This window comes from Biomphalaria glabrata, chromosome 11 (genome assembly GCF_947242115.1).
Source record: "Biomphalaria glabrata chromosome 11, xgBioGlab47.1, whole genome shotgun sequence".
NCBI classification, from domain to species: Eukaryota; Metazoa; Mollusca; class Gastropoda; family Planorbidae; genus Biomphalaria; species Biomphalaria glabrata.
Window position 1 is genome coordinate 36,118,954 of NC_074721.1, and position 21,987 is coordinate 36,140,940.

General features: G+C 37.5%; 2 protein-coding genes across 5 annotated transcripts; both read right to left on the minus strand.

Moving 5' to 3' along the window:
- Window positions 1-1,062: 1,062 nt before the first annotated feature.
- LOC129921792 (uncharacterized) lies at window positions 1,063-5,232 on the minus strand. Its single transcript, XM_056004649.1, has 2 exons — window positions 5,098-5,232; window positions 1,063-3,593 (listed from the first exon to the last, which is right to left on the minus strand). Exon 2 carries the CDS (start codon window positions 3,238-3,240, stop codon window positions 1,141-1,143), a length of 2,100 nt encoding a protein of 699 aa, XP_055860624.1. The 5' UTR covers window positions 3,241-3,593; window positions 5,098-5,232; the 3' UTR covers window positions 1,063-1,140.
- Window positions 5,233-16,658: 11,426 nt separating this feature from the next.
- LOC106062389 (uncharacterized) lies at window positions 16,659-21,834 on the minus strand. 4 transcript variants are annotated; one of them, XM_056004895.1, is made up of 4 exons: window positions 21,420-21,834; window positions 20,686-20,784; window positions 18,911-19,891; window positions 16,659-18,010 (listed from the first exon to the last, which is right to left on the minus strand). In XM_056004895.1, exons 3-4 carry the CDS (start codon window positions 19,730-19,732, stop codon window positions 16,892-16,894), a joined length of 1,941 nt encoding a protein of 646 aa, XP_055860870.1. In that variant the 5' UTR covers window positions 19,733-19,891; window positions 20,686-20,784; window positions 21,420-21,834; the 3' UTR covers window positions 16,659-16,891. The 4 variants fall into 4 exon arrangements, with proteins under 4 accessions (XP_055860870.1, XP_055860869.1, XP_055860868.1 ...); XM_056004894.1 differs by having other exon boundaries at window positions 21,412-21,834; XM_056004893.1 differs by lacking the exon at window positions 20,686-20,784.
- Window positions 21,835-21,987: the final 153 nt, after the last annotated feature.

Sequence of the window (21,987 nt, forward strand, 5' to 3'; positions counted from 1 at the left end):
TTCAAATCCTGGTGAAGACTGGGATTCCTAATTTTGGTATCCTTAGTCCAGCCATCTCTAATGGGTACCTGACATGAGTTGGGGAAAAGTAAAGGTGGTTGGTTGTTGTGCTGGCCACATGACACCCTAGTTAACAGTGGGCCACAGAAACAGATGAACTTCACATCATCTGCCCTGTTGACCGCATGGTCTGAAAAGGGGAACTTTACTTTTTACAAATACACAACATGATTTAATTTCACTAGTAGAGACAGAAAGTAAATAATATTTTAATAACTCAACGAGAGACGCTTGTTGTCTTCCCTTGTTTAAATACTCTTCCTAACCTTAGGTTTTCCCTTTGCTCGAACTAACTAGAAATCTATTTTTAGTTGTATGAAAATGAGAATTTCTATTACGAGCAAGTTACTGCATTTGTTCAAAGTGAAGTAATTGTACACGACACAGAGAGAGTGCAAGATAGTTGAATATAGTGCAGTGACAAGGGGAGAACACTCTCAACAAAATCCACGGAATAGCAGACAGGAAATATTCATTGAAATCACTACGTTGAACTTTTTAATACAATAATTAATTGTAATTAACAATTTATCCATAAACCAAATTAATAGGGCCAATAATTGTACTGGCTCGACCAGAAAACACATTGGCTTTTATATCTCGTCTATTAAAAACAATATAATGAGGCTCTTAGTACTTCTACATCTTTGTCTTGGCTTTTGGTATTGAACTTATACCACCACTTCAGTCAAGTACAATTTCTTTCCATTGTTCGAGATACGGTACCAGACAAATTAATTTATTAGGCCTGCAAATTGTTAATTTACTAATTGGCTAATTGTTTTGATATTGATTATTGTGTTGTCAAGTAAAAGAAATAATGGTGCAAAACTTCTGCTTGATCCGAGATTGTGTGTCGGCGAATTAACGTGTACAAACTTTTGACCTGACAGACATAGTGAGTTGATATAAGCTTTGCAAAAATTGAAATGAAAATAATAATAATATAGAATAAATTAAAAAAGATTGTTATATAAATAAAAGAAAAAAACAACAACATACTAATGATGATTGTTACTTTTTTAATATTTACACTCTTTAGATGAAGACAATATTTCATAAAGTGTATCTTTGATTAGCTTACAAGTAAATTTTCTTTTTGATGATTTGATTAGATCTAGGTTTTTTCATTTTAATGTTCCTTGTTTTTTTCTTTTGCGGCTGGCGTATTTTCCCTGCCTCACGTGCCACTGAGCTCTTTTGTTTGGAGATGGCTCCTTGTTTTTTTTTAACACAGGATGGGTTTTTGAAGAAAGCTAGTTCATTATCGTGGGAGATGCAGGATACTATAGGCACCAGGGTACACTGTCTTCGTTTTTTTTGCAAGGAGTGAATTATCGATTGAATTGCGTTGGGCTTACGGGGGCGAGGTGTTTCAGTGCGGGCAGTAGCCCCAAGCCCTTTACCTCTGGTGGTGCCCAGATTCTCTCGGAACCTTCTGAGAAGTTCCACGGGATCGTAGTTGGCAGGTTTCGTGGAGCTCATGGCATTATTGGCGGAATTAATAGCAGACGACGGACGCGAAGAGTGCCTAGATGATGGCCTTGAAGTCCAGGGGAGGCGACTGCTCTTGCTTTGAAAAACTGTCTCGGTGACGGACGTCTCCTCCTCTGAGCCAATCCATGGCGGGTCTAATCTTAGGCTATTGCTCATTTTTCGACCTTTTCCCCTTTCCACAATTCTCACCGCTTCTATGAAGGTAGTAAATTTGGACTTGGGCGTCCCGCTAATGGACTGGGATTGTGCTACCGGATCCATGGGCGTGGCTATTTCCCCTGCAACAGGCTCTTCATCGCACTTTGACCTTGCGATATGAGGAAGCTTTTCCGTTGATTCAGGCGGCGGGGCAGGAAGAGCCCTACAGCAGGCAATGTTCTTCAACCTCTGACTTGGACTGTCTGGAAGTCTTCCAAAAATTTCATCTCCAATTTTGTCGGATTGAAATTTGTTTGCTGATAGTGACGTCTGGACGGAGGAGTCCATGATCTGCACTGTTTCCGCCACAATCCTCTTATACTTTTTTGTTTTGTCATTTACCGCTTTCTTCTTAACCATAACCAGAGGCTTCCTTTTTAGTTTTGGCCTTTTTACTTCCTTTTTCGTCCCTTGACTGACTCCGCCAATGGGCGTGATGGTTGAGCCGTTGTCTGATTTATCCACCGGACTGGCGCAAGAAAATGAGTTCCACGGAGAGACTTCGGAGAATGTCGAGTCTTCTTCTGGATTTGTCACAACGAGGGCGTTCTCTTTTACTTTCTTTCTCTTCTTACCCTGGGATCGAATAGCTCGTTTGGATCTCGCCCTCGTGAGGACCGTAGTTTTCCTTCGCGAGATTCTAGACTGAGCCACGCCATAGAGATCGTCCTGCACGTGGACATGTTTGGAAATAGCCCCACCTCCCGGTGCTGAATGTCTGTTGCCTGCTTCAGAATCTGGAGATTCCACGCCGCGTGCAGAATCCGTTTTGATGTTTTTGAAGACCCTAGTTGATGCCGGGTGGGGGACTGCTACAAATGGTTTCGGAGAGATTCGTCTCTCGTTCAATCTCACTTGCTGGCACAGCACCAACCGTTGACCTTCGCCCTCGTTGTGGTCCGAAGAAGACTCGTAGGACGAATCAGGAAAGATGTAGCTTTCTTTTCTTTGCCACGAGAGGTGATGCAAGGAATCGCTTGGCCCCAGTCTCCTGTTCATCAGGTGCTGTTGGTACCAGTTGTCGGTACGTATCATGTTTCGTACATTTAACGAAGCGGAAAAGAGGCTTCCGTTGTTTGTAGTCGGCTGCTCGTCGTTAAGGGAAGCAAGCCCGCTTGTATCGAGAGTTCTCTTCTCTTGGATGGGTTTCTTTACACCTGCTTCTTCTATTTTCTGGCACGAGTCATCAAAGGTCACCTTTAAATCAGTTCTCAATCTTCTTCTTTCTCTTCGATAATGTCCCGACAAATCAGCTTTCTTTTGCCCGAAAGAGGACACAGAGACGCCTGTCATTCCCTTCTGGTTTAAGGATGTTTCTGATAACATGGGGAGTTCCGGTTTCTGTCTCGCGCCCTCGGGTGAATTGTGGGCTTGCAGTAACGCCAGAAGAGAAGTTAATGGAAGCCCGTAGTTACTCCGAAGCTGGCTATACATGTTCAAACCTTGGGTTGTGGTGTTGTCTAGAATGGGCTTGAACCAATCCATGACTGTTACTACTTAGTAATGCGATGGTGAGTTAAGTTGTTTTTATACATACAATACAATAATGATGTTATGATGTGCTCATTAGTGACATCCTGAACGTGATGTTTATGCTTTAAGATGTTACATTTCTTTAATACATTGCATGAGTGTAATTCATTTTAAATTTGATGTATACACGAGAACCAGATGTCTTTCAGATCTCCTTTGTATCGCAGTACTTCAAGAGCTGTCAAAAGTCTCTAGCCGTATTCTATCTGTGACCAAGACACTACCCACATCTTGAAACATGGAGCAGCTATTTCAGTCCTGGACATAATCAGCATAAGCACCTGCCATTTTGTTTAATTGTTTCTCTGTTAGAATAAAAAAATAAAAATAAAATCTGAAGCATAAGTTATCACTAAGACGAGACCTGCTTCAAATTTTTTTTCCTCCAAAGATTCGTTTTTCTATTTATGGTACGAATTAAAATTTAAATTAGTAAAATTAAAGTTAAAACAATTTTGTTTTAACTAAATAGATTCCGTTATTTTTTTTTTCTTACAATCGTCAAAAGTAATAACTGAAAGTACTGAAAGGAGAAACGACGAAGAAAGAACAGAATGAGCTAAAATAAAATTCACATAATCATTCACCAAAAATAAATAGAATATGTGAAGAATTAATTTATTTTCTGGAATTTACGAAACAACTGGACCACAAATACACATAGTTATATGTAAGTAAACTAAAATATTTGAAATATATAAATAATTATTAAATAAGAAAAGGCTTATATACAAAATGAAATCGCGAGGTAGAAAAAGGGGTCCTTGGATTAGGGATTGAGGAGTTCAAATACTTTGTTCCAAAACACTCGAATACACCCCCCCCCCCATTTTGGTTGTGCGCAACTCACTTATATATCTGAAAAGAAAATGTCTTTCTAGGTGTATTAAGACAAAATTTACGACGCATGTGACAGCCCATAATAATATGAGACATGATTTCCAATTTTTCCCTGCAGTTGTGGCAACTTAAGCGAGACCAATCGTTACAATAGACCTAGACACTGACCTGCAACGTAGCAACATGTGGGCAGTTTAGACCAATAGTTCGTTGCCACGTCATAGGTCTGTACGACGTGGCAACGAGCTATTGGCCTCCTCTGCCCACAGGTTGTCACGTTGCAGGTCGTTGTTTAGGACTTTTAATGACGCGGTTCCATAATAACCAAATGGACAATGGTCCATCTTGCACTATTTTTTTATTGCATGTTCAGTCCTGGGTAGTCTCCACCCCTTGAAGCCCCGGTCCTGTTGTATGCCTCATGTGCTGGTTAGAGTCTTGAAATCACAGTGTCAACTTATATTGGAATCAAAGTTCTCTTAAAATGATCATACACACAACAAGCTTTAAGTAAACTTGAAGGAAACGAAGCCTCGGAAAATTAGACGACCACAAAGAATACATGCCTCGATATACCCCCCCCCTTTCCCACTAACCCATACACGCTTATAGATAGATTACTCAAAAAACAACGTTTTCGTCTTGTCTAGTGACGTCTTGACTTATAAAATACGGACGTTACTTTAAAAAAATGAGTATGTTCTACTTTGTTGTATTAAACTTTTTGGCTCCCTCGTGGGCCGCAACAGTAGGCCCTACTTCATCATAGACTTGGGCAATTCCCATCAGTTTGGTCCACGTCTAGTCTAGATCTAGACAAGTATAGTGTTTTAAATATCCTAGATCTAGATCTAAATGGTATTATTTCACTAATAAATGCATGGAATTAAATGAGAAATGAAAGAATCCCTAATAGGCTGACATAAGTTACATCCTTACGGTTATAAAATAGACTATTAAATAACTTACACTGGTGAAGTTCTCTAGGTCCTTGATTCTACTGCGAGTTTATGGGAAGCAGTTTTGATTGTTTTACGAACATGAAGATAAATCACCCAGCTTATTTGACACCATAAACCTAGACTTTTTACGGTGTTTACCGAATCCTTGCGCGTCTACATAGTGGCGGGGAGACTAACAGACAATGTGTTGCTGCGCTTGAAAAATAAGGCCCTCATCTTCTTCACTACCTCAAACGTACGCAAAGGCGAACTGGGTGTCAAAATCAGCCCACAGGTTGCGATGTCGTAGGTCAAGGCCGTCCCACATATTGCGAACATGTCCTGTAATTAAACATAATGAATAGAAAACTAGCTTGATTGTATTTTTGAAGTAGGATTAGCAGACATTCAACTAGAGGAGAGCATGAGCTCCTTGTTAGAGGTGACTTCCTACATCCGCAAGGCATTGGCCGAAAGTGTAAAGATGGTTCATTCTCTGTTGTTTACTGTAAATATTATCCATTTATCAAACTCATTGGAGCGATGTAAACATAAGGTCATCACTGGGGCTTCGGATTTGATCCCTGCCCCCCCTGCCATCCCCTGAAATCCTGCAGGGAGTTCCATATTTGGGCCCTAATTCATTTGAAATATGGGGCGAGACCAATCGTTAGAGAATGCCTGAGCATTGACCTGTGACATCACAACCCGTGGGCAGCTAGACCAATAGCTCGTTGCTACGTCACAGGTCTGACGATTCGACTGGGGGGCCCTATTGTGTCCCTTTATTTATCAGTGCTAAATATATCTCCGCGGATGTAGCTTGTGTTGCCTATAGAGAAATCCCTCCGTGCCTGCAGACTAGAACTACTTTCATATGTGAAAAAAAAACAAAAAAAAAACGGGCGAAATGTATAGCAGAAGAAAGTAATTTTGTAAAGTAATAAAGTGGCACTTGTCACGTACACTATTATGTCCAACTTTAAACTATCAGTCTGTTTTTTTTTTTTTTGGGGGGGGGGGGGCGCTTCATTTTTTTTTTGGGGGGGGGAGCCTTCATATTTTTTAATTTTCTTTTGGTTATTCCGGCCTCATAACGTTTTATATGTTGTCCATCTTATTGTACATCGTTTAGATGGTCAGTCTGTTGTGTTATGTTTTTGTTTTTAAATGCAACATACGAAACGACCTTTGGTTGATACACCCAAGAATACTTTTAAAAAATACCATTCCGGAGAGTGTATCCAAAATATACCCAGATCTAGTGTAAACAACATAGTTTTAGAAGAGCTGATAACCATAAGTCTCCATTTACACTACTAACTTCCGGTAAGAGTTTTTTTTTATTACGTCAAAATTTGTTTAAAAAAAAAAACAACTACAATATGGAGCGCAAATTCTTAAAATACGTAAGATTGTTATTTCATAAGAAAAGGTTTGCATAAGCTATTCTTAATTATGTGGTACCGGATCTTTTCAATATAAACATTTTTGACATTTCACCATCTTTGTCGATCTGAGATTGTTTTTAGCAATGGACCTCATTCACCAATCGTAAACAAACAACATTTAGTCACGTGATTCTCTCTCTTTTATACAAATTACGTAACACACACAGGCTATCACGTGACAGTTTTTTTTCATTGTTTTACCAATATTATCACGTGGCTAAATGTTGTTTGTTTACGATTGGGGAATGAGGTCCATTGTAGCTCATTACTTCCCTTTGTTTCTGGATTCAAATGTCCTACTTGTTAAGTTTCAAAATGTATTACTTGTTTGGATGTTCCGTCAGAGTTGGTCTACTTCCTGGTCCAAATTTCCAGCAGGACGCCGGGGGGTGGACTGGGCGGGCAAGTTATGAACTCAGGACTTTCGAGACGACCTAACGACAGTCCAGCGCGCATACCACACAACCAGGTAGCCATTCTCAGTTTAGTTTCTAAACTCAAATGTCCTATTTAGTCTCTTAACTCCAATGTCCTACTTAGTTTCTGAACTCAAATGTCCCACTTAGTTTCGGAATTGAAATGTCCTACTTAGTTTCTGACGTCAAATGTCCCATTTAGTTTTGGAATTGAAATGTCCTAATTAATTTCAGAAGTCAAATGTCCTACTTAGTTTCTGAAGTCATTGTCAGGTTCTTGTATTCTTGTATTTATCAAATTATTATTATATATTTCCAATGCAAATATTTATTAATATTAAATATTATTTCAATTTGTATTATTGTTATTATTTTCTGAACTTATAATATTTTGGCTCAAGTTCAGCCTGACAAGCACATCATACACATATAGTTGTAGATAAACTAATAAACTAAGTGTATGATGTAAATAACAATAAAATTTATTCTTGTGATATATTTACAAATGACTGATTCATGATGACTGATAATAATAGTATGAAATATCAATATGTAATAATATGTAATCTACAATGATCCAGTTAGTCTCCTTAGATACAGAACATTCATATAATTATGAAACACATAGTATATTACCTTAACTATAATAAGTAGTTCAATGGATCACATAGTCCTTCAATCTCAAAAACAACAACTGGTAATATATGTAGATCTAGCCTCTAGATCAGGTACTGTCCACTGACGACAATTCCAAAAAGTAGAAGTTCATAGTTGACACTACACCATCAGGTCTGACCACTGCAACCCGCAGTCTGGAATCTTGAACCTCAGACTCATGTACAACTCCACGTGCACACCAGACGACCAACTGAGAGAAAGACCTCAGTCCTGTAGACTGTAGACCTAAAGTTGTACTCTCAATATAGAACTGAGACTGAATAAACAAGTCTTGACACTGAGACTTGACACAGAGTCTAACATATAGACTTGACACTAATACTTGAAATAGAGTCTTCAACTGAGACTACGACTAAAACTTAGTCTTGACGCTAAAACCCTATAGAAGATAAAAGAAAGGATTCTTCTAATCATCTATATCTAGTCTAATTATAGACTTACAAATACGAACGAATTCAAATAGAAAAACTATACAATGAAAAATAAAACTCACCCTAAACAGGGGTCAAGATAATCCAACAAGAAAATGTCCAAGGCAAATGCTAAGGCTATCCAATAACAAAAACCAAGGAGAAATTCCAGAGCTCTCAAAACACGTCTATCTGTACCAACGTACAAAACAATGGAGAGACTGTACTAGACGATAAATGACGCAAATCACACACACACTAAATTTACGTCACTAGAAGTTGTGACAAGCAACAAAAACTCAGTCCTCTAGTCTACACAGAAAATATTAATAGTGTAATGACGTCATCAATATAGTGATCAACGCCGCACTATCAATTAGAGAACTAATTCTACTATACAGTTACATAGATAACTGCGACATTCCCCCTCCTCAACGAACTGGCAATTTTGAAAAAAATTCCAGTTATCATAAAAACTGCAAGAAAATTCTCCAGAAAATCAACTTCACCAAAATCAATACTGCAAATACGTTTCCAAGAATTACAGAAAGAGACCTCAAAATCTCACTGAGAAAAACAACTGAGAAATCCTCAACAACCAATAATCATTATGATTACCTCAACAATAAAAAATCTTCATTATACACTTCAATAGACAAAATAATGTTTGTCTCAAAATTGTACAGTTAAAGTTACAACTGTTTGCATGTTACATAGTTACATTATCAAATTTAATCAATATCAAAATTAATATAACATAAGTACATGATTGCTCAAATGAATCAAAAAAATTATACAAGTCCTGAGCATACATCAGCAAAAACATTTAATTCTCCCTTCAAATGGACAGAATCAAAACAATAATCCTGAAGTGCTAAACACCATCTAGTTATTCTTTTGTTACAATAATTACTATTTGTTATGAATGACAATGCCTTGTTATCGGTCTGGAGATGAAACTTCACTCCTGCCAAATAACGATCTAGCTTTTTGATCGACCATACAATGGCCAGTCCTTCCCGCTCAAGGATAAAGTATTTCTGTTCACGTGGCAACAACTTGCGACTGACAAACTTCACTGGATGTAACACACCATCTCTCATCTGACTAAGTATACCTGAAATGCCTTTATCTGATGCATCTGTCTGCAAAAAGAATGGAAGAGAAGGATCAGGCAATCTTAGAATAGGATAATCACACAAATAAGTTTGTATTCTTTTCAGTGCCACAATACACTCATTACTCCAATCAATTCTCACAGATTTTCCTTTCTTCAATAACTCTGTGAATGGAAACACCAAGTCTGAATAACAAGGTATAAATTTAGAGTAATAGTTAACCAACCCAATTAATGACCTTACTTCCTTCTTGGTACTGGGTGGTTTAAACTCCAGGATCTTCTGAACATTTCTACTATCTGGTTTCACTTCTCCCCGACCTACATTATGTCCCAGAAATTTAATGTTAGTAAAGCCAACCTCTAATTTAGATGGTTTTAGAGTAAATCCATGACTTTTCAATACACCGAAAACATTCTGTACATCTCTAACATGAGTCTCCCAACTTTCGCTAAATATACAGATGTCATCAAAATAAAACAATACATTCTCAATATCTCTTAAAATACTCTTTAAAACTCTATTAAAATGGTTAGGGGCACCACTTAAACCAAATGGTAAGTAATGAAACATGTAGTGTTCCCCCAGAACTCTAAAAGCTGTGTACTCCTTACATTCTTCCCTTATAGGTATTTGCCAATACCCTTTAGTTAAATCAACTAAAGTAAAATACTTAGCCCTGTAGAGTTTATTGAATAGCTCTTCTTGATCTGGTATTAATTCAGCTGGTATTTGTGTAACACTGTTAAACTTACGGTAGTCAATGCATGGACGTAGTGTACCATCACGTTTCTTAATAACCACAACAGGAGCGGCATATGATGAATCTGTGGGTCCTATGATACCCAACTTCAACATACTATCAATTTCCTCTTTTAATTTCTCCTTCATATTTATTGGTACCGTATATGGCTTTAATGCTATAGGCTTAGTGTCCAGCAACTTAATCCTAAATTCTTCCACATCTGCTTTACCCTGTATGTCTGATATAATATCTTTGAATTCATCCAGCACCTTCATTATTTCACATCTCTGATTACAGTTTAAATCTGGGTTGACTTTCAATTGTGATAAAATGTCTTCATTCGTCTGCTTCTTATTGTTGATTTCTAATGTCGGAATGCTTGGTAAAATATCTTCATTTGTCAAGTCTTCATCAAATTCCTCCTCATCATCCACAACAGACACCATATTAGCAGACAAAATACTGTTCTCATGTTCAATATTAATAACAGTTTCACTTGTATCATCTTTACTTCTGCTATGATATTTCATCAATCTATTGATATGGTAAAGTTTCAACTTATCTCCCTTCTTTACCAGAAAATTGAATCTTGATACCTTCCTTATAACTTTAAATGGTCCTTGCCAATATACAGATAATTTGTTTTCTCTTTGAGGTTTAAGTATCAATACACAATCACCTTCATCAATCTTGCGCAATGTAGAGTATCTATCATACTGAATTTTGTACTTTTGCTTTTTAACCTCACTATTTCTGTTGGCAATTGATGTCACATGAAATAACCTCTCCTTCAAATCCATTAAGTATGAGTAAACATTCCTGTATTCATCTTCCTCCTCTTTGTTTACAAATACTTGTTTCAGAATAGCCAATGGTCCTCTCATCTGTCTTCCATATACCATTTGAAATGGCGATATTCCTGTAGTTTCATTTGGGACCTCTCTATAAGCAAAAAGTGCAGCGCTAACCTTTCTATCCCAATCCTTTGGACTCTCTTGTTTAACTTTCCTTAGAAAACTTTTCAATGAAGAATTGAAACGTTCATTCATCCCATTCGACGAAGGGTGAAAAATAGTTGAGTGCACTATTTTAATATTGTAGAAGTTACACACTTCCTTGTATAAATCCGCAGTGAACTGACTTCCGTTATCACTTAGTACCTCGTGCGGTATACCAATTCTACTGAAGATTGTGTTTAATGCCTCAATCACAGTTTCTGTAGTAATATTTCTTAAAGGTATTGCCTCTGGCCATCTCGTAGCAATGTCAACAAGTGTTAAAATAAATCTGTTCTTGTTCTCGGTAACCTCCAACGGACCAACAATATCTATTGCCACTTTGTAGAATGGTGTTGTTACTATATTCATATTTCCAAGTTCAACTCTGTCACATCTTCGTGGCATTCTACACCGTTGACAAATATCACAACTCCTAATAAAGTCTTTAACATCTTTATCAACTCCTTGCCAAAAGAAATATTGGTATATTCTTGACTTTGTTTTCCTAACTGACAAATGACCTGCAAATATACTTTCATGTGCTGTTTTCAAAATTACTTCCCTTTTTGACACTGGAACCACGAGTTGTTTCTCTTCCTGACCTAATTGACCTTTGAATACACGATACAATAATCTATCGAATACCTTGAATCGAACACTTCCATTTGTCTTATTATTCACACTCTTCTCCTTCTGTCGATTCCATAATTCTTGTAATGTAGGATCACTCACTTGTTCTCTCAAGAAATCTTCACATGATCCAAATAACTTATAACAATCTTGAATAACTTCTGAATGTTTCATAATATCAGCCTCATTCTCTTTTTGTTTCATTGCTTTTGTAACAGCAGCACCAATATGTTCATTATGTTGTTCATCTTGTACATTCCCTATTATTAGATCAGCTACTGGATTTTCAAAACAAGCTACAATATATTTCCCTGTGATATAGTCTGAATTGATGTCAACACATGCCAGTGGATATTCCTTAATAGTACCATCAATCAATTTTAATTTGTAGCTACCTGGAATTTTGTCTTTGCATTCAATTAAAGAACTTCTTACCCCAATAACACTAGATCCTGAATCACGCAATATAGACACTATTTTATTATTTAATAATCCTTCTTCAAAACGTAATTTCCCTACAGACTTTTTCCTCAATTTCTGATCAACAATAGACATAGTTTCTTTTCTACATGGAGTAAAATATTCTATTTCATCAGCCAGATTAGAATGACAACAACTTTGAATTTTACGTGAACAATTTAGTCATCTCTGCGTACCTGTGTTTTGCACTTTCTTTGACTTGTCTGTGTTTTTCTCCTTAGTATAATCAACACCTGAATAATTCCTTCTGTTATTTCCTCCACCATGGTTCCCATCATTGTAAGCTCCTCTCTAATTCCCTCCATCCATTCTCCTTCCTCTAGTATCAAACTGCCTCCTGTAAGTTCCATATGACACATTCCTTGTGCCTGACACATGTCTTGGTCCATCCTTATTATATGTCACCTGCTTTGGTTTCACTCCGGCTCCACCCACATAACATTCCGTTGACCTGTGACCTACTTTTCCGCACCTAAAACAAGTTATGACTTTCCTGTCACTAGCATAATTCTGACTTGTGGCTTCAGCAGCTCCCATTACATACACATTTTCCTCTTTACATAATGATTTTGTTGAACTTGCAGTCTTAAAACTTTCAATTACTTGTAACATGTCTTCTACATTATCACTTTTATTTAAGATAAGTTGACGATACACTTCGCCTGAAACACTCTCTAATAATCTGTCTGTCACAATCATATTTTTCATGCCTTCTATGGTCTCCTTTACCTCCGCCATCTTCATCCAATTGTCTAGTGCCCTTTTCAAATCGGCTACATATCCCCTGAAATCATTTTCTTTAGGTCTAATTTGGTGAAATTTCTTCCTACACGTTTCTCCATTTATATCAGCCTGTCTCATTAGCATAACCTTTACTTCATCATAATTTTCCTTCTTAAACAGATCATCTTGCAGCATAAAATTCTTGAGTTTCGACGTCAATTTGTACGATAACAACATAGCCCAACTTTTCTTATCAATACAACATCTTGTTGCCACCGCCTCAAATAGAGTCAAGAAACCAATCAAATCCTCATCTTCCTTCATATTCTGAAAACTCTTGTCCAACTTATCAATTATATGTCTATGTTTATCCTGGATCTTAGGTTCTCCTTCTTTGTTTTCAGATTTACTTTCTTTCTGCAACTCCTTCTCCACAATTTTCTCCTGAAGTCTAGCCAATTCCAATTCTTCCTGCCTCTTTTTAGCTTCCACTACTTCCCTTTCTTTCCATCGTTCATGCTCCTCCTTCTTTATGCGTTCCTCCTCCGCCCTTTGTTCCTTCACATAGTTCTGCAAGTCAGCTCCTGTAAAACCCAATGCCTGCCCATCCGCTATAAATTGTGAATTTATAGAAAACCTAGTCTCCATCCTTAGAATTTCCAAACAATATAAGTTTAACAGGTCAAATCGGAAAAATTAATTAGAGCACAAGATATACTATTAGCAACCAAAAAAAAATACACTTAGCTGTGCTTTCTCCTGCGAAGATAGAATCTGCCTCAGCACCAGGAAGATAGAGTATTGATGACAAGGTACAGCCAGATACACCAGGACAACTTGAGAATCCCAACAAACAGATCACAGCTCCAATTTAGGTCCACCAATCAGTTTAGCATGTAACAAAATTATATCTTATTAGTATAAATTTAAAAAAAATATTATATATAAGATACAATGTTAGCAATAACAATATGATACACTGGCACCAATAAAGTCTCACACAAAAAATGTATACGATGCCTTTCCTGAGTAATAAGGTACAATCACATAGTACCGTTATGAATAGTAATGTGACACAAACAAGTGTCTAGAATCTGAAAATATACTCTTACAAGTACAGAAATTTATTTAGCAAATATTCAACTGTCAATAATATAACAAATTATGACTGAGATAATCCCTCAAATAACTCCTTTAACAGTTTAGACGAGCCCCCAAAATACTTGTCAGGTTCTTGTATTCTTGTATTTATCAAATTATTATTATATATTTCCAATGCAAATATTTATTAATATTAAATATTATTTCAATTTGTATTATTGTTATTATTTTCTGAACTTATAATATTTTGGCTCAAGTTCAGCCTGACAAGCACATCATACACATATAGTTGTAGATAAACTAATAAACTAAGTGTATGATGTAAATAACAATAAAATTTATTCTTGTGATATATTTACAAATGACTGATTCATGATGACTGATAATAATAGTATGAAATATCAATATGTAATAATATGTAATCTACAATGATCCAGTTAGTCTCCTTAGATACAGAACATTCATATAATTATGAAACACATAGTATATTACCTTAACTATAATAAGTAGTTCAATGGATCACATAGTCCTTCAATCTCAAAAACAACAACTGGTAATATATGTAGATCTAGCCTCTAGATCAGGTACTGTCCACTGACGACAATTCCAAAAAGTAGAAGTTCATAGTTGACACTACACCATCAGGTCTGACCACTGCAACCCGCAGTCTGGAATCTTGAACCTCAGACTCATGTACAACTCCACGTGCACACCAGACGACCAACTGAGAGAAAGACCTCAGTCCTGTAGACTGTAGACCTAAAGTTGTACTCTCAATATAGAACTGAGACTGAATAAACAAGTCTTGACACTGAGACTTGACACAGAGTCTAACATATAGACTTGACACTAATACTTGAAATAGAGTCTTCAACTGAGACTACGACTAAAACTTAGTCTTGACGCTAAAACCCTATAGAAGATAAAAGAAAGGATTCTTCTAATCATCTATATCTAGTCTAATTATAGACTTACAAATACGAACGAATTCAAATAGAAAAACTATACAATGAAAAATAAAACTCACCCTAAACAGGGGTCAAGATAATCCAACAAGAAAATGTCCAAGGCAAATGCTAAGGCTATCCAATAACAAAAACCAAGGAGAAATTCCAGAGCTCTCAAAACACGTCTATCTGTACCAACGTACAAAACAATGGAGAGACTGTACTAGACGATAAATGACGCAAATCACACACACACTAAATTTACGTCACTAGAAGTTGTGACAAGCAACAAAAACTCAGTCCTCTAGTCTACACAGAAAATATTAATAGTGTAATGACGTCATCAATATAGTGATCAACGCCGCACTATCAATTAGAGAACTAATTCTACTATACAGTTACATAGATAACTGCGACAGTCATGTCCTAATTAGTTTCAGAAGTCAAATGTCCCACTTAGTTTTTTTTAATGAAATGTTCTACTTAGTTTCTGAAGTCAACAGTGCTACTTAGTTTATTAAATCAAACGTCCTAATTGCTAATTAGTATTGAGAGACTTGAAGACAAATTTTGCTTTGATAGGACTATCCTTGATTTAGCTGACCAAGTGATCAGATCGAATTGTTGAGTTGTTCTTTAGTCCCTACCTTCACTGATTCATTTGTTTTATTGTATTTGACCAATGATCATAATCACTTCATCTTTACCTATCCCTTTGTCTGCTAGACCGTTGGGACACCACACAAGATTTGTCGACCGTCTTTCTCCATTCCCCTCTGTCTATTGCCTTGGATAGCACCTCTTTCATTGGCAGGCCCGTCCATTCTTTGATGTTGTCCTCCCATCGCTTCCTCTGCCTCCTCTTCTTTTTTTTTTGGTACTGTTCCCTGCAGGAAGGTCTTTGCGAGCCCCGAAGACCTTGTAATATGGCTAGAGATCAAATTGATAATGTTAAAAAAGAAAGGTTAAATAGACTTCACCGGAAACAGCTTTATCTGCATGAGATGTGGCAAAATATATAGGTCGCAATTGGGTTTTTGTGGTCATAAGTATAATCTTCGGAAACAAAGACATTGCCTTATTTAGTACTGGCTAAGACATTTGTGATTGATTTGACTGGCTGCTCTTTAACATAGTGCTGTGTTGTTTTCTTTGTACAAAGCTTATAGCAATCCACTCTGTCTGTTTGTCTGTCTGTCTGGTTAAAAGTTAGTATAGTTATTTCTCACACACCCAATCTAGGATCAAGCTGACACTTTGCACATTTATTTCTTTTACCTGACAACACAAGAATCAATTTAAAAAAAAAATGAACCAATTGGTTAATTAACTATTAAAATTAAGTTTCATCTTTCAGACCTTGCAATCTATGGGGCAGGTGATGTTAAGGTCAACTTTTTCTATGGCCTCCAGTTAACGAGCAGGGTGTCATGTGGCCAGCACAACGACAAACCGCCTTTACTTTCAGCAACTTAAGTCAGGTACCCATTAGAGTTGGGTGGACTCAGGGGCGCCCTAAAAATCCAGAAATTCAAAATCCATTTCACCGATATTCGAACCCAGCACCTCAGGTTCATAAGCCAAGCGCCTAACCCCTCAACCACCGCTTTTCCTAATGAACTATTGGTAATTAATTATTTTGTTTGGTATCTTTAACAAGGTAAAGAAATTGTATTAAACTGAAGTGGTAGTCTAAGCTGAATCAGTCCCATTAATATGTGGCCCCTTCAAACTAGCTTTATACAAGCGATAACTAAACGATCTTCTATTTTCATAGGCTCCTTACTAGCAGAGTGGTTAGGGTGTTTGAGGACGCTTGAGCCATGAGTTCGAATTGAGGTATTTCCCCCACTTAAAAAAATACTTTAATAAATCGAATCAATTACACTGCGTAAAAGGTTTTTTTTGTTTAATTATTTTTTGTTTTTTCTTGATTACATCTTACAATCTCAAACTGGAACAAACATTATAAAGCTCTCTATTGACTTAGATCATTTGTGTATTAGTATTTATTTTGGCATAGCTACACTATCAAAACACATACAGAAATGTAATGAGCTCTTTAAGACAAGTGGTCAGTGGTCAGTCCTACGAAATGAGTCAGTTGTAAAAAAAAAACAACAGTTCAGCTAGTTCCAACATCGCTGGACCGTCTTTTTCCTTCAAGTCTGAGCTGAGCCGTCATTCCCACCACTTTTTGAAAGGTCTCATGTATTGAATCGCTGTTGGCGCCTGGCGACACAGGGCAAGGGCTGAGATCTTTCAACACTAACTGTCTCCTCACGGCGGCTGGCTTCTTTTTCTTGCGGTGTCTCAGCAGGACGATGGCTTTGTTGATCAAGCTGATGGCCTGGTTCTTCTTCTTCTTTTTCTTGGACGACTTTCGAGGCTTCTTCTTTTTGACCTGACGAACTAACGGCGCTGGGGCGATAGGTTTCCTTCGACGTTTCTTGAGTTTCGTATGGACATTGTTGCTTGCGATTCTCTTGGGCTTTCTTTTACCAAGACGAATGACAGGTGGCGCTTGTGCAGCTCTCTGCTTTCGGTATTTGACGTTGACATTGGGCTGCGCGTGGAGCTTTAGGGTTTTGGCGGTCACTGTATAAGGACTAAGGATTTTAGGGGAAATGAAAGCTCGGATGCTGAAATTGTCAAAGGTACATTCGCTGGAGTCGAAACTCACACCATCTATGTGACCAGCAATCAGGTCGCAAGGGCTGGACGCCCTCCTGGTAGATCGGTCGGAATCTGTAGTGCATGGGCTTGGGTTGGGAGGGCGTGGGGACATGTTTAACACATAGGGCGCCATATCTTCCACGCTGTTATACGAGACGGAGTTTATGGGATACAATTTTCTGGAAGTCTCGGAGCGTTTTTTAGCGAGGGCGCCCATCTCCGCAACGGATGTTTGGCTAACACAGAGTGACGCAGGGTGCGGCTGGAGTGACGAAGGCCCAGTTACTGTTGGCGCAGTTTGCGCGGGGGAAACTGTTCCAGAAGTTTCTCCAGGAAGACATCGGGATGAACTGAGGACATCGAAAGGCGACACGAAAGAATTGTTCGGTGTTCTAATCGCTTCCGCTTGAGACAATGTTGGACTAGCTTTTGCTCTAGGTGACGGGAGATGCGAATTCCTGGACAATGGCTCTTGCAGAGTACTCTCACAGTCTATCTTGTTCACCAAAGGATTTGACGGAACTGTGCGCAACCATCGGACGACACGATCCATGTACGTGAAGTCACGCTAGAGATAAAAGACAAAATTTTTTACTAATTTCAAGTTGAAAAAAAACAACTTTAAAAGGTCTTCAGATTTGACCTATTTGTACATTAACAGAAGCACTGATCAGTTCTCATTTATAGTTCATTTTGGTGAGATGCAGTAAGTTTAGATATATTGTCTTTAATATTTGTGTTCGGAGCTTTTAATAAATTGGTTCAATTTAAATTCGATATAGCTGAAGGGAAATAATTCATGAGAAGAATTAGTTTGTTAATTAGATTCGAAAATATCCTATGGTCGACTTTGAATATATTTGTGCTTAATAATAGGAGTACGCATATCTTTGAGGAACATATCTCTTAGAGACACACATCTTTCTAAAACACATCTCATAGAGACACACATCTTTCTAAAACACATCTCATAGAGACGAGACACATCTCTCCGAGAAACACTTCTCTTAGAGACATTCATCTCTGAAAAACGCATCTCTTGAAGACATATATCTCTGGAGGACTGGTTTCTTAATCACTGAAAAGTTTTGTTTTGAAAAGAAAATCTACTCAAACCTACTCATACCTTCTTAAACGCTGATAAACATGAAATAAAAAAAGATAACTTTGAAAAAAAAACAACCTCAAACCCTATTCAGAGTTGCTAACCTCAATCGTTCAATATTTAGAAATTAAAAAAAAATCCACTTTGTTGTTAGTATTAAGTGAAAGGAAGAAAAAAGTATATTTTAGAATTATTTAAAAAAAATACGCGGCAAACTCTTTCTAAAGCTATTCAAGAATAAATAAGTCTACTAAGCAGTTACTTAACGAGAGTTACGGCGGCCTCGAAAGTTATTCAGAAACTCGTTCGCATATAAGAATATTTTGATGAATGATTTTCGCTGCTTTCAATAATTCAACTTACATAACTTGTTGGCTCTGAGTATGTTGACTTTGTCCACATCATTTGGTCTCTGACTGTCAACTGATGACCCGACTCCTCCAAGCTTCTTCCAGACACTGACGGCTTGTGGGCCTGATGTGATTTGCGCGTCAGCAGATGCGAGCTGAGCGTTTCTTCCTCATACGTAGGTTGGATCCAGCTTGGCCCTAACGTCGGGAAGAGTCGTCTGCTTGCCTGTGCACTCGTGTGATGAAACCTTGACCTCTGGAAGGAAAATTGCTTGTTGAAGCATTTCTCCTCGCGGCTTTGAGAAACTTGGCTTCTCACGTACATCCACTTCTCCGGAAATGGTTTTGTTGTCAGGGAAACAGGACGACACTCTACCTTGAAGTCTTCCTCTCTAGTATCGGCTTTTAGCATGCAATCTGGTGCTTTTCTTGGTGGGTACGCAGTAAAGCTATTGGGGGATCTCTTATCTACAGCGGCCTTATAGTTTTTCTTGTTACTAAATTGCGAGCCTATTGCCAAGGAGTGATCTGTCGGTATTTTCCTCGCTTGATGTGTCTTGCAGTTCTCCAGGATGGGCAGACAACCTCGATAAGTCGACTTTGGACAAGCTTTCAGCGAGTCTGGCGCGTCGCCGTTGTCTTGGTGGGTCTGGTAGATTTGTGACAACTTGTGAGGCAAGAAGGGCATGTCTTTGTCATCTAGGCAACAGATATCCTGCCTCTTGCAGAGCTCAATGCTTTTATCTGAACTGGGTCCATCACTGAAGATATATTCAGGCTTAGGCATCCTGATAATGTCTCCATGACCACAGTTAGACAAATGTCGTACAGCCATTTTTGGAAATATGCTTTTTACAATGTAACGTTTCTTTAGAATATTTTGATGACAGGACTGACTCCAGGCTCATTACATTTTGTCATTTTACAGCATAAATAATCTCTTGCTTCGTAGTTAGACTATATTGAAGATCTTTTGTTTTCTAGTCCCCGGAAACTGAATAGAAAGAAACAAAACAATGAAGATAAAATAACATTTAACAAAATAAACAATAACTAAAATTAAAAATTCAATTACAATTTTCGTTTCAAGCTGATTATCCTCTAAACAAAATGCACAACTTGATGATTAACGCATGCATACCTAAGTAACTTAAAGTTCCCCTTTCAGACCTTGTGGTCTATAGGGCAGATGATGTAAAGGTCAGAAGCAGATGACCTTTACCTGTATACGTGCTGGACGTAATAATCCTTATTTGAACGAACGTCTGTTACTTATAAGATACTAATGAAAGCGATCCAAATTTAAATTCAAACGAACCAGCAAAATCAGCCCAGGAGGAGCGTCTCCAGTCTAGAGAATGCTGACCATATTCTTCAAAGCTGTATATTTACCAAGAAGACTGAACACGATACTGGCCCGAGGACACACTGTATGGAGCGCTGCCTGATCTGAAAATCCACAGCGCAGGTCATCTCATATAATATATGAAACTAGTGATCAGGACACTTCTCGAGGGAGTGTGAGACACTTAGTTAGTGTTATTAGTTTGTAAAGAGACGCACCATAGTTGGCGGACTTTGAACGCGACATTTAGTGACGTCACGACTTAGTTGGGTTATAGATTTTTGCTGTACATATAGTCAGTTGGTGTTAAGACTTCATAGGGATCACGTGATATTACAGACAGTATCTCGACTGTGGCCTTTTCCGATACTAAACGTCATTTAAGTTTGTATAACGGTTTGGACTTAGTCTTTCCTACTTGTTACATGTGTATGTCTTGTTACCTGTTAGTTAAGTACATCGAATACACCCGTACAAGAAACCCAGACATCTCCAGAGTAATCTGTCGAAGTTAGACAGTCATAAACACCTACAAGGCAAGGCTTATCACAGGAGCAGTTTAAAAAAAAGAAGAAAAATATTTTTAACAAAAGATTTCTATGAAAACACAGATACTTGAGAGGGCTCACAAGAAAATCTGTTCTTCAAGTATCAGAATTGCTTAGAATAATTGAGTGCTAAAAGACATTAAGTCATTTCTTGGTGAACTTTTGGAAATATTGTTACAACATCGTGGTGTCTGGATCCGTATTGAAATATAATTTTAAATACAGAGTTCGATTATTGAAAGAAGAAGGCCAATGACTACAATTATACTGAAACAAATGATTTAAAGATTGATCGGAATACAGAGCAAGCCTAAATCCTACACTAAATTATAAAGATGTTGATATAAAGATGTTGATATAAAGATGTTGATGTCAAGATGTTGATATAAAGATGTTGATATAAATATGTTGATTAAAGATGATGTCAAGATGTTGATATAAAGATGTTGATATAAAGATGTTGATATAAAGATGTTGATGTCAAGATGTTGATATAAAGATGTTGATATAAATATGTTGATTAAAGATGATGTCAAGATGTTGATATAAAGATGTTGATATAAAGATGTTGATATAAAGATGATGATATAAAGATGATGATATGAACAAAAGTGTTGCAACCTTTGTACCATTTATTTTTCTCTCTCTTCCGCCAACCTAGTGTAGATCTAGAGCGTGTAAATAATTCATAGAAGCTAGATCTTCTGTCAGTGGATTCCTAGAAGTAGAACCTAAGTCTTCAATCACTGAATCAGTGAACTTCTAGAAGCTAACCTTCTAATCTTCTAATTCTATCTTTGAATTGACACAAGTTCTTCTATGTTTCAATCTTTGGATTCGATCTAGATCTAGACTAGTTCACAATGGCTACTATTGATTTGATGGAGTTCATGTTTTTTGTTTAACTTCCACTTCCGACATAGAATGACGCTGTTGATAATATAAGCGTTTTGGTTTCGAGAGTAGTTGTGGCTGTTTGGTAAATGGCAGGCGCTACTTTGAGAGCAAAAGATTGAGTAAAAAAAATGGAATGAACAAAACATTGTGATTCTACTCCACTCCACTATTGTTTTGGATCGTTGGGGCACCACGCATGATCTGTTGGCCATCACTCTCCATTCTTCTCTATCTTTTGTCTCTGTCTCTGTCTTCTTTGTCTTCTGTTGGGATTAGTATCTATTTCGTTGACAGGTCTGT

Excerpts from the sequence above, each read along its gene's own strand:
- LOC106062389 (XM_056004893.1), bottom strand. The coding sequence starts at position 19,732 with ATGGCTGTACGACATTTGTCTAACTGTGGTCATGGAGACATTATCAGG. Across the intron at positions 18,011-18,910 it reads ACTCAGAGCCAACAAGTTAT|CGTGACTTCACGTACATGGA; the intron begins GTAAGTTGAATT and ends TTTTATCTCTAG.
- LOC129921792 (XM_056004649.1), bottom strand. The coding sequence starts at position 3,240 with ATGGATTGGTTCAAGCCCATTCTAGACAACACCACAACCCAAGGTTTG.